Source organism: Phaethon lepturus, unplaced genomic scaffold (assembly GCF_000687285.1).
Source record: "Phaethon lepturus isolate BGI_N335 unplaced genomic scaffold, ASM68728v1 scaffold52077, whole genome shotgun sequence".
NCBI classification, from domain to species: Eukaryota; Metazoa; Chordata; class Aves; order Phaethontiformes; family Phaethontidae; genus Phaethon; species Phaethon lepturus.
In genome coordinates, this window is record NW_010552140.1 from 15,723 (window position 1) to 28,146 (window position 12,424).

The window sequence follows — 12,424 nt, forward strand, 5'->3', positions numbered from 1 at the left end:
GCTTATCTTGGTAGGGAGGTGCTGGCAGGAAGGAGATAGCGAAAAAATCTGCAGCCCATGTGCTATGGGTTGCCACCACCCCATCCTGGGCCTTCTTTTTCACATTAAACTGACCCTCTGTTCCCTGCCATGGGGAGGCCCAGAAAGAAAGGTGTACACAGGTCTCATCAATGTCTTGCACACATGCCACAAGCACACAGCATGTACTTATGACATCAGTGCAGAACGGAAAAGAGGTGGCCCCCAGCAGCTGCTTATACACCCAGGTAAGCAGCAAACCCAGCAGGGCTAGCAGGGTTAGAGCTGCATGCTCCACCTTGGCACCACAGCTGTATCACACCTGGAAGCATGCAGTACCTGCAGCGCCTGTAGTCCCAAGCTGGTGCCCCGCAGCATTCACCCCGCTGTGCCTCTGCCACCCCACCTACCTGCACAGAGCTGAGCAGTGCGGAGCTGGGAGTGCTAGAGGCAGCCATGCAGCCTCCCTCCTGTTGCAGCTACCACCTCTGCCCTTGGCCAAGCAGGCACAGAGCAGAGCTGCCAGGCTCAAGCCAGCAGAGCTCTGAGAAAGGAATGAATGGGAGGAACAACACTAATACAAGGGGTCCTGGACCCCTGAAAGATGGAAAATAGGCCAGGGTCCCGGCTCTGCTGTTCAGAGGGAGGGGATTCCCTAGCGAGGTGAGAGTCTAAGGAACAGGGGATTAGCAACAGGGTTAGACATTCTCCCCACCTCTTGATCTCTACCCAAAAAGGATATTGCAGTGTACTGCAACTAAAGTCAGAGCACTCATTTTCTGCCATCAAACAGTGAAAAATTTGAAGACAATTAGTTCCACTAATCTTAACTGCTCCCCAGATCTATCTGTCCACTTACAGATGCACCCGCCAGATATACACACCAGCACAAGCTGCTCCATGAGCCCACGATGACATGCAAACCACATGCAGCTGCAGCACCCAGGCAGGAGAGCTGGCACTCAGGACAAGCACACAAGACTATACAGCTTTATTTCCAAGCTCCCGGGAGTCACAAGCATCCCTTCTCATTGCTGAGCAGAACAGCAAGTCCCAGAACCTCTTCACCAGGGGCCCAAACACTAACAGCACGGCACAGCAGGAGCACTGGCAGGACTAACACCCACCAACCAAACCTGAGAGAAAAGCATTCTCACACCTTATGCATCGGGAAGTCACAGGGCAAGGCTCCTACCTCATGTTTTCAGCACCCGAACAATCTTTTTAGAGCCCATCCAGACCCCTGATACTACCAGAAGCAGGCAGTGAATGTTGCTACTGTAAACAAGTACACTGAGAACCGTAAAGCAGTGCTTAGCCACTGCCCCAGGCCAGACGCTCACCTCTTCTCCTTTACTGAGTCGATCGACTAACATGTGCCTGGAAAGAAAGCAAGAGAAGCTCAGTCAAACGCTGGAAGCCAGCATCAGCGGAACACAAGCTGTCAGGAACACCCAGATGCCTGAGCCTCCAGGTAAAAAAAGGCATCAGCCCCTCCCATCACAGCTCTTTGGGAGCTGCCCCTGACCCAATATCCACCTTTGGTTGTGACCAAACACCAAAGATGACCCCCTTGAAGGCTCCTTCCTTGCTGCGCAGGGATGCATATGCAAGTAAAACTTAAGTGTGCCTACCCAAAGAGAAACCAGTCATAGGCCACTGTCAGGTAGAGAATCTCAGATGGCTCCAGGGATGCATGGATCAGCCCATCCTGCAAAGCAAATGAGAACAGCTTTCAGGCAGCAGCCCTGGGGATCGGGACTTGGGAATTCACAATCAACTGAAAACTGTCATGGTGATCCAAGATGCCCAGCTTGCTCTACCTGCCTGTGATACCATGCCTGATGGCAGGACAGCATGTTGGGCTCCACATCAAAGCCAATCCACATCCCCTCTGAAGCCAAAAATGATCAAAAGGAACATTAACTGCTCCACCACCACTTCCTGGTGACACAGTTGCTTCACCCTCCAAGCAACCACCCCCAGAAGCAGAGCAGGTCAGCCAGGTACTCACAGCCCATAAGGAGAGGCGCAATAAGGAGATGAAGAGAGGAGTTCGATCCCAACCGGATATACAGTGCACCAGGAGCCCACTGTCATCTGTTCCCGGTGGGAATAGAAAGGAGAAAGGAAAAAAAGGATGTTGTAACAACAGCAATGGCTTTTCTTTATGGCAAATCTGTAGCAACAAGCTACCCTCCATCCCAACAGTCTGGGCTCAAGAGCAGAGATCAGCCACCAAGCCAGAACATTTTGTCTTGAATACAGCATCCAAGAAATTGCTCAGAGTGTCCTGGATTGTCAGCAGCCCCAGCTGATGTGCTGTCCTGGTCCTGACAGCTGCTCAGGACGTGAAGTCACTAGGTATGAACATCACTTTGCTACCCAGAACACATACCTACCCAGTTGCGACCCACTATCACAATCTATCCCCACATCAGAGAGAAACCTGCTCCAACAGAACGTTTTTTCAGTCTCACCACTCTTTCTGCTGATACACGTTGAGCATAAGCACACGCAGGACATCACTCTTATGCTCTCCAGAAAACTTGCAGTTTTCCCAAGCTCAACAGCTGCAGGAGAGTCTGTTGTTGGCTGTGCTGGCAGAGCCACACATGGCTCCATCTATCCAATAGTGCTACATACAAAGTCACAGTGCCTAGAGGGAAATGGATGCCAACACAGAGCAATACACGCCCTTTGAGGAGCTGGGGTGGCTGTGATGACAGAGGATGGAAGGGGCTCTTAAATAAGCACCTAATGAGACCCCAGGCTGAGGGGACAAAACACAGATGTTCAGCAAATAAAGAGCAAGAGTTCTTTAGGAGCAAAAGGAACGGAACAAACATTTGTTCTCTTCAGCTTTAAAGTAGTAAAACTTTAGCTAAAGTTTTCAGATAACCCTCCACCCCTGAGAGAAGAGGGTCTTCAAGGGATCAGCAAGGTCCCTCTCTAAGAGGGGAGCTGGAACCCTGAGATGCTAGGACCATTACCCTGTTTGGAAGGTGGAGAATTGAAACACTAGAAAGTGACTCTTCGTATTGGGAACTGATCCACAGTGGCTCTAACACCATCAGCTTGTTCTTCCAGAGAAAGCAACTGCTCCAGTTAGACCACTGGGAGCATGGAGTTTGCCTTACCATCGCTATTGATGATGGAGATCAGCAGCTTCAGGTAGTTCTGTGTCTGCTGCACGAGGTCCCAGCTCTATGCAGAAAGAGAAGTGTTGATGGTAAGGGTCTGCCCACAGCAAAAGGCTGCTCTGCAGTTCAGAGCCTGCCATGCTCTTGGCTTCTCTATCCAGAACAACAGTGAAGCAGAAATAACCCCACGGCCATTCCTCAGAGTGACAGACTCTTGACAGACACCCTTGGTGTTCTACCTACTCATCCCATCCTCTGCAAAAGGCACTCAGAGACAAGAGACCAGGCAGGGAAAAATAAAAAAACAAATAAAATAAAAGGCCATCTCTCCTGTCTGCCTGGCTGGCACAGAACCCGCTTATCTGCAGCCCCAAAGCTCCAAGCAGACTATGTTCGGAGAGACTAATGTGAGCCAGCAAACACCTGCTGAGCACTGACCCAGTTCTGCAGCCCCACCCCAACGTGCACATTACCAAATGGCTCAGCAGCCATGTTACAGCTGCATACGTGACGTGAGTAGCACCATGGGGTGAGCAGGCCAAGGTCAGCAGCCCATTCCCAGAACCCAAGTGCTTTGCCCCAAACTCTCTGATCCTTGTAAATGGCCCCAGGAGGCTGTCTGTGGAGCCACTCCGAGCTGCTCCAGACAGGCACTGGACTTCTGCAGTAACGCCCGAGTAGCAGCAGTACCACAGAGGGGCTCTGAACTCAGAAACCTTGCAGCACTACTAGAAATGCAGGTGAAAAACATCACAACAAACTCAAGTGTGCCACTCTTGATCTTGAGAGGAAGCAGGGAATTCCAGCAATCAGAGCCAGAACTAGCCCAAGGAAAATGGGACAGCAGGGGCAAGGAAAAGGCAAGGAGAAGGCCACATGTTTCATCATGACAGTGTTAGTGAGTTAAGTGACATCTGACTCCCAGCAATAGAACACTTGCTGTGTGCTTGCATGTGTGCACGTGTATGCATAACCACACTTAAGACTCCTGTCAGACAAAGAACACATTGCTCTGCTGTGAAGCTTGCACAGCAACAAAAGAATAGGGAAATGGGGGACACACTCAGCCCAGGGCAGAAAAACATATCCTTCCAAAGTCTTTTATCTGCCTAATTCAACCCGATCTTGTGCTTATGTCAGAAGGAATCATCTGATCATCCAGTCTGATCTTTCTGTATCACAAACCAGAAAGTTTTGTTCAGCTGCTCCACATACACCCTGAAGCTTGCACTTGGCAACACATCTGCCCAGAGAAGCACCACAACTAGAGGTGACAGTTCATCACTCCTTTGGCAGCATGTTCCAACAGATCATCCTCAAAAATAACATGCAAGACTGCTTTTCCTTATTTGAAGGTCTGATGTCAGACTGCAGATATTGCTTCCTGTGCAGCTCTTCTTCCCCAGATTGAAGAGTGCTTTAGAATTAGTATTTTCTCCCTGCAAATGTACTTAACACATTAATCAAGTCAACCCTCCATCACCTTTGTGATTACCTAAACAGACTGAGAACTCCAGCTTTAAGTGAAGCACCTTCTCCAGTCCTCAGATCATTTCCGCATCTATTTATTACATCCTCTTCAATTTTTAATATCCCTTTTAAAATACTGGCTGCTCAGTATTCTAGTGAACAAGTTTCTAGTCATAAACAAGCTGTGGTCCCATTAGTTCTGCTTCAACATAGCAAGCTACTTCTCCGTGATTCTGCTTATGCTAGCACTTAAACATTATTTACATCACTGACTGACAAATGCTGGCCCAGCACGGGGAGCTCTGCTAGTTCTGTGGTGCTTCCAGCCGCAACGCATAGGAGCACGGCACGCTCCAGTACAGTTAAATCATCACAAAACCTGGGGGGATTGGTAGGTCCACTGATGTGTGAAATGGAGCATAGTAAATCAGCAGCATAAGGTGATGCTCTCTGGTATGAACAAAGGTAAACCTCAAAGCCTGGGCAAACGTAAGATTTCAATTACCATTTGCGATGCTGCCACAGTAATAAGGAATGGAGACCTGCTATGCTCAGTTAGGATTTTCTACTCTTCTCTCATAGGACAGGCACCTTGCACACCCATGAAGAAGGTGTCTAGTCACTTGGCTACTGCTCACATCAGGGAAGGCTGACCTTTCTCAAGACTCTCCACAGCCATGGAAGTCTGCCAACTGCAGGCAGGCATCTAGCTAAGACTGTGAGCAAATAATACTGCTTTGTGTTTGCTGGCATGTTCCTTACCTTTGTCAGCGACATACCTCCCTAACGGATTGCAAGCTTTACGCAAGCTACAGAAAAAGATTTGATGTTACAGTCAGCTGCCTTTTGGGTAGAGGATTTCCACTGCTATACTGATCCGTCAAGTCTGCAGTCCCACTCCCACTGGGATAGTATGAAGTGAGCCAGATTATGGCAAACAGGAGCAAGTCAGACTTCAAATCTTCACTGACCCTTCCTGACTGAATCTTTGACCTCCCACAGATATGCCTGTTTTGCTCACCTGGTACTCGCTCCAATCAATATTCAGAGATTGGGTCAGAAAGACTGGGATACTTAATGGAGCATCTACGTAATCCTGCAAAAAAACCCAAACACAACTGGTCAGAGAAAAACCATGACTTGAAGGCAGCAAGTTCCAGAAAAAAAAAAACCAAACAAAAAAACCAAATGCCAAATGGTGCATCTAAGAGACAGCATCTCAGCAAAGCATCTTTGAATGCACAAACCTGCAGTGGTAAGAACTCACTCACAGCCTCTTAGAAGAACTAATGGACAAGAGGAGCTTTTCTGTGCTCCCGTCAGTGAAAGCCAGGGACAAGGCATGTTAGTTTCTGAATTCCTGTAGGGCTGCTCCACTCAACCACCCCCCTCAGCAGGAGACAGAATGTGAAGACAGAACTGAGAACAGAGGCTATCAGTAAGATATCAAATCCAAAACCAGGAGCAACCCATACTTCCCCCTGAGAGGTCAAGCACCCTGGACTTCAGGATAATGATTCATTTATTTTACATACGAATTTAACAATGAATAATTTAGTACATTCACTATCTGTTTTGTTTGTCCTGTTGGTTTCCTCTTTGTGATCAGAGATAAACACACAACATACACCATCGCTCAGGAACGCTGAGGTAAACTGAGGTAAGACTCAAGCCCACAGCTCTCCATTTTGTAACATCCATGTACCTGTTTCCAGTTAAATATCAGACCTTCAGCTGTATAATCCCGGTCTTTGTACTCTTTAAAAAATTCACAGCCTGCAAGGAAAGAGATAATGAACAACCATTCAGCTAACTGATATCTAACAACTGAAGTGCCTTGTGGGACTGGAAGTGCTGGCAGCCCCAAGCTCCAGAGCACCAAACCAATGAAAACTGCTGCCTGCAGGAAGAGAAGAGCAGTAATCAATGTGCAGCACGGCCTTCCAGCAGCAACAATGCTCAGCAGTCACCACACTCCCAGAGCGAAGGGCCAACTCCAAACACACAGCAAATGTGGAGTGTGAGGGACAGATTTTGCTCTTTCCCAGACAAGAGGTTTCACCAAGGAACTATGCTTTCCAGGGTCATTGGCTTTTGCATAGATCTAAGGCATCAACCTGGCATGCTGAGTGAGAAGAAACCAGCAAAAGGAGGTGTTGGCAGAGCTCTGGGGAAAGCCAACTTTCACAGGGCATTTGCTGCAGGTAACAAGAAAGGGCTCTGTCAGAGGCAGCTGTGATTTCTCTCACATTTAAGTCTCCTCTTTCAAACACGTGAATTGCCCTATCTGAAGGAAGCAGGTAGATAACCATTTCCAAGCTTTCCCCTAGGCCCTCCCTTTCTAAAATGTATGCTTTGGCTCCACTCTTCTCAAACAACTATTGGAAGTCTCTGCTGCAAACTGCAGTCACTTAGTCACAGCTGAGCAGCACCATTAGCGCTGCAGCTGCCTGCAGGCTACACGAAACACCTCTCCCAATGTACTGTTGCATGCCCCAGCAGTGCCACAGTGCCCACATTACCCAGACACCCCTGTGCCAGGCATGGAACACAGGCAATGATTCCTACCCTGCAAGTCTCAAGTAACTCCAATGGCCAAAAAAAAAAAAAAAAAAAATCTTTGTGCAAGGACAGGACTAGCCCTCAAAAACACAGAGTCAGGAAGCAATCGGTCAGTTGGGATTTAACTCCAATTAAACAACGGCTTAAAGCAAAGAATGGGGGATTATGGCAGTAACTATTGGCATCTACAAATGCCAGCTACCAGTCAAATGGAAAAGAAGTTTTTTCTGCACTGGAGAGCACAAAAGCTTCTACAGACACCCCACTTTAACCCAAGTCTTTCACGCTAGTCAGTCATATCTGGACACTACTTGGCTTATCTAAGACAACAGAATCTCAGAATGACTTTAGAGACAAATTACAAAACAGAAATTCTTTCAATGCAAACCTAGAAACATTGACAAGAATGTATCACAGCATTTGGCCAGTCACTAGAGGGGCTGCTGATCTGTAGATGTGTATGCCTTAGATTTAACAGAATGACAACATTCCTCTATGGACCAGCACTGCTGAAATTGGTCAGTATCTGCAGGGAGAATTTCCAGTTTTATAAGGTTTACCTCTAGTGTGGCAGTGAAGAACTGCTAAGAAAGCAGCTGTCCCAGATGGCAGAAGAGGAAGGACCATCACTGAATATTGCATACAATATGCAGATTCCCATACAGTAAAAACTCTACAGCGCAACTCTTCTTCGTTCTTTACAAACCCTACAAAAAACCTGTGTACACTGTCTCTCATGTTCTAAGTTTGGTGAGGCATATGGCAGCAACATACACCTGTGCCATAATACTTTTATTTCTGTACACCTTGGCAATCTGCATGGCAAACTCAATAGAAATCTTCATGCAGCTTCTCTGAACTGTCACTAATTTCTGTATGAAAGGAAATATACTTTTTTAAAACAACAAAAAAATGTTTAAGGGCAACGACTAGGAATCAAGGAAAGGTTTGGAACATCCACAACAGTTTTGGGTTTTGTTTTCTCCTCTCCCTTTCTTTGTGCACAAGGGATAAAGAAGAGTCCTTTCTTGTGGACAGACCTCAAGCACAGCAGTCTCACATCCAATCCTATCACTGAGCCTGACATCAGCAGGCAGGCAGCAATATTCAGCTCATCTTTAAGAGTGCAGCAAGTGACCCAGCAGTGGTTGCTAGGCACAGCGACTAATATAGCCAGGGAGACGGGCTGGAGTGGTCTGCATCTCAGTCATACGTTGCAGGCTCAGGTTAGCAGTTCTGCCTAGCACTGAGAATATCTTACAGTGGTGCTCTGGAACACCAGGATTAGAAAACTTTAAGAACTGGGGTTTTACATAACACAGAGCAAGATACATATTTTGTATCAAGCGGTAGTTTGGAGTTGCAGGGATGTCAAAGGCCATCTTAATGCCAGTTCCACCTCTGGGACTTTCTCCACGCTTGAATTAATTAGAACTGCTGAGAAATTATTTTGCCACCTCAAAGAGTGCCTAATGCTGACTCACGCTGCCAGAGCATCCAGATTCGTTGCGCTGTTCTCAGTTGAAAAGAGCTTCTCCCCAGAGGGAGCACCGGAAACATTCAGCAAGCCACAGTCATTTTACCACACGCACACACACAGCGGTAGTTCCCAGTCCCCAGAAACGGATTGTCACCTGTCCCTTGGGAGTCCCTCTGGACATCAGTCCTGTACCTGGATATGGGATGGAGAGAAGCGTGAAATCAGCATAACGTTGAGCTTTGTCCACCTTCTCAGAAGACGTCACACTGCACAGGACAAGAGGAAAACAGCAGGCATTTGTAGAGTATTTTTCACAGAGATACTAGCACCCAAAAAGCTACCTGTCGCATCTCCCTGCAAAATGACTTGACTCAGTAGTGAGCAGGGGCAGAACTTAAAAAATTCAGCTAAAAAGGTATAGCCCAAAACCACTACAGCTTTCCTCTGAGAGAAATACCAGGAGAAACATCTCCCTCTGTTCCTCTACACAAGCAGAGGGTTCCTTTACTCTCCCCTTCCTGAAGGGGTGACTGTCACATCACCACAAACTCTACAGAGAAAACCTACTCAGACTGCAGAAGACAGATGAAAGCAGCTGTCTTGCCCATTGATACAGTTTTCTCTGGCCTAAAACCTTGGGATTCTCTTGACAGCATCAGCTAACTGATCCTGCTGTAGTACTTGTCCAGGGACTGCTCCCATGATGCTGAGTACATGCCCAATAGCAATTCACATGTAAGGGCTACACTAGCTGCAATCCAAAGCCTGCAGAAAAACAAATGAACCTAGACTCACTTCAAGCCGAACTTCACCTTCTTGTTTTCCACCATCAGGTCACAGATATATCGGACAGACAGGTATCGAAGCAGCTTGATGTCATGCCCTCTGACTTTGTCAAACAGCTGAGAGTCTGCATTTCTGCAAGACAGAACAAGGCAAAGCAAAATGAGCATGGAAAACTGACCACATTGAGTCTGATTCTTTGCACAACACTGCCACAGCTCTCCCCTGAACTGCTTCTAGCCACAAGGCACATAGCACGAGCCTTGTCTCCACAGGTCGGAGTCAAACTCTGCAATGAACCGATACTGCAAACTTCGTGCTTGGGGTCCCTTCCCATGTCTCACTCTGTTCTGCAAAAAGCATGTAAGATATAGAACAATTTCTCCAGCCTGGAGATGTAGTTTTTGATGAAGTAAACATGGCCATGTAATTCAAACACCTTTTAAAATGGCTGTATATATTCCTGTCTCCAGCACTTCCCTCTGGAAAGAGATTAGCAGGCTTTGTTTACACTGGGTTTAGCCAGCCATAAGCATTCAAAACTTTCTCAAAAGCAAGGAAAGTAAGATTCCAAGCTTCATGATGGTCTCAAGCCTGTACCCTAAGTCCAGCCTAGGAAATAGCAGAATTAAGTGGCAGAGCCAGTCAGCTTTGGTCCAAACTCCCTTTTCCCCATCCCAGTGATGCATACAAACCTCAGTACAGAATCTTCCTCTGAAACGTCTTCTGCATCTGCCCAAGCATCATCAGAACCACCTGCAAGGAAGGTGTTAAGAACTGAAGCTTGTGTAAACCAATTCAATCCTCAATCTGACAAGATATGCATGCACCCAAGGCAGCCATGGTTTGGTACCCTCCCTCTACACATAAGTGCTCTCAATGGTACCCCACATTTCCTCTTCCTGAAAAGTCCATTTTCTCATAGCCAACTCTTCCCTTGTCATTGCAAAGGACCTAGGCAGGTCAAACTGACAGCCAGAAGGACACCCCAATATGCTTTGTTAAGCCAGGCTTCAGCTCCCACACTACAGACACCTGATAATCCCCTGAAGAGCTCTCCCTAGAGTCCAGTATGTCTCACCATTAGCAGGATTTGATTCCCAATGATTAGCTAAGCAACAGCAAGTTCTTATCCTCTTCCTTCCATTACTCCCACACCCTATGTTTGGGAATCAGTACCCTGAATCTTTTGGGTTGCTTTACTTGCCTACACACTTCCCATAACTCATTCTTCAGCCTCAAGTTCTTTTGTCACTCCTTCTCATAAACTATGACGCTGTCCTGTAGTATGGTGCTTGGAAATGGACATAAGATTTCAGTCTTTGCTCTAACATGCCAGGCCTGGGTACAAGCAGGTCCATGCTAGAGCTCTGCATCAGCTCTCAGGAAGAGCTTGCTCTCGTGTGTAGGTCACTGTCCCAACACTGACCAGCCTTACCAGGCAGACAGTGACAAATGGCTCTTCACTCACCTGAGAAGATATAGTTGTAGCCAGTGCGCCCATAGAGCTCTCCCCAGCCGGCCAGCGTTGCTGATCTGCAAATATGCTGGAGGAATATTTTGTTATTAACCATGCATGCCCCAGGATTCTTCCCCTTATAAGTCTCTGGCCTGTTTGCTGTCATGTTTTCACAGGAACGGTTGCTACCTACAACTACCACCTCTCAGCAGTCTCCCCTGCAACCCTGGTCCAGATAGAGTTCTCCAAACACATCAAACTCACAAGTGCCTTTGTCTGTACCTAGTTTTTAAATCACTTTTTCATCTCCAGTTCTCCAATTCACTAATACAGTCAACTAATACAGCCAAGTTAGCAACATCCATGCTCTGTTAATACCCTGCTTGAGCCTTATTTTCACATTCCTGTGGATAAGATTATGCATGGTCCCAGTACAACTCCAGGCAGTTCACTCCTGCAGAAAAAGGTCAGCAGGTTCAGCCCATGATGGCTTCAGTCAAGCTAGATTAAAATTGCCACAGGTATGATTTTGCCATTCATACAGTGTTTCTAAACTGAACTAAGAAAACTGAATTAAGCTACTTAAATTCTAAATGAGACTACTCCTACAAGGCTTCAACACAAGTAATCCGCCTAAAAATTAATCTAATTTCACTTTCTTACAGATCCCCTTGCAGACAAGCCCACACATTCCTAAGGCCATTTATGCAACCTTGCCTCCCCAGGGAACAGACAAAGGGAACTTCTCTTTAGAGAGAAAAGTTATTCAAAGGGAGCTCACTGCTGGGAAGAGTAAGCAGCAGAAAGTGGCAATAGTTGTCTTTTGCCTCTCAAAGACCATCTTTGGTCCTTCAGAAGGGACGTACATACGGAGAAAATGTTTGCTCTTTGGTGCAATTCTCATGACATGGTGAGGTAAAATAGCCCAAAGCCCCCACAGATGATTTACGCAGCCTAGACAGCAAATGCTACCTACCACTACAGGCTGCCTTCTTGTACCCAAGAACAGATTTTTTACAGCATTTGGAAAGGTAACGACTGAAGACACGGCTGTGCAGTTCAAACAGCAGGGAGAAAGCTCATTTTCTAAGTTAAGACATGTAACACATGAAGTTTTACCTTTCCCTTGTACAGAATGACTGGGCAAACAAATCGTCCTCTACACCTTGCCATCTTACTTCGGTTGATAAGGTCCTGCAGTTTGCCAACCTGCACAGTGCTCTCAAACCTAGTGGACAGAGATTCAGTTCAGTACACAGAGCATCTTCTCACACGTCCTTCAGCAAAGCTGCTACAGACACCCTGGGCTGTAATCCCCATCCCTTTGCCCTACAAGCCAGCTCTGAAGTTAGCAAGCAACATTTTCTTTAAGAACTGCTTCTGCTGCTATACAACAGGTATGGATGCTTTTCTGTCTCCTTTTCTTTATTTTGAAAGACCAGCTGCACCGTACATGACAGCGAGCATCTTCAGGAACAGCAATGTGCTGGCAATACAAGTACCATCAGA

General features: G+C 46.8%; 1 protein-coding gene across 1 annotated transcript in view; it reads right to left on the reverse strand.

The window, feature by feature from the left end:
- The window catches only part of MTMR14 (myotubularin related protein 14), a gene marked incomplete at its 5' end in the record, with an annotated part of 27,864 nt that extends 15,721 nt beyond the window's left edge, over window positions 1-12,143 (reverse strand). Inside the window, 11 exons of the mRNA XM_010291122.1 lie at window positions 1,362-1,398; window positions 1,653-1,729; window positions 2,033-2,118; window positions 3,159-3,225; window positions 5,653-5,727; window positions 6,337-6,407; window positions 8,866-8,939; window positions 9,469-9,591; window positions 10,152-10,212; window positions 10,928-11,003; window positions 12,035-12,143. Coding sequence (XP_010289424.1) covers window positions 1,362-1,398; window positions 1,653-1,729; window positions 2,033-2,118; window positions 3,159-3,225; window positions 5,653-5,727; window positions 6,337-6,407; window positions 8,866-8,939; window positions 9,469-9,591; window positions 10,152-10,212; window positions 10,928-11,003; window positions 12,035-12,143 — 856 coding nt within the window. The remainder of the gene's footprint in view (window positions 1-1,361; window positions 1,399-1,652; window positions 1,730-2,032; window positions 2,119-3,158; window positions 3,226-5,652; window positions 5,728-6,336; window positions 6,408-8,865; window positions 8,940-9,468; window positions 9,592-10,151; window positions 10,213-10,927; window positions 11,004-12,034) is intronic.
- Between the last annotated feature and the right edge of the window lie 281 nt (window positions 12,144-12,424).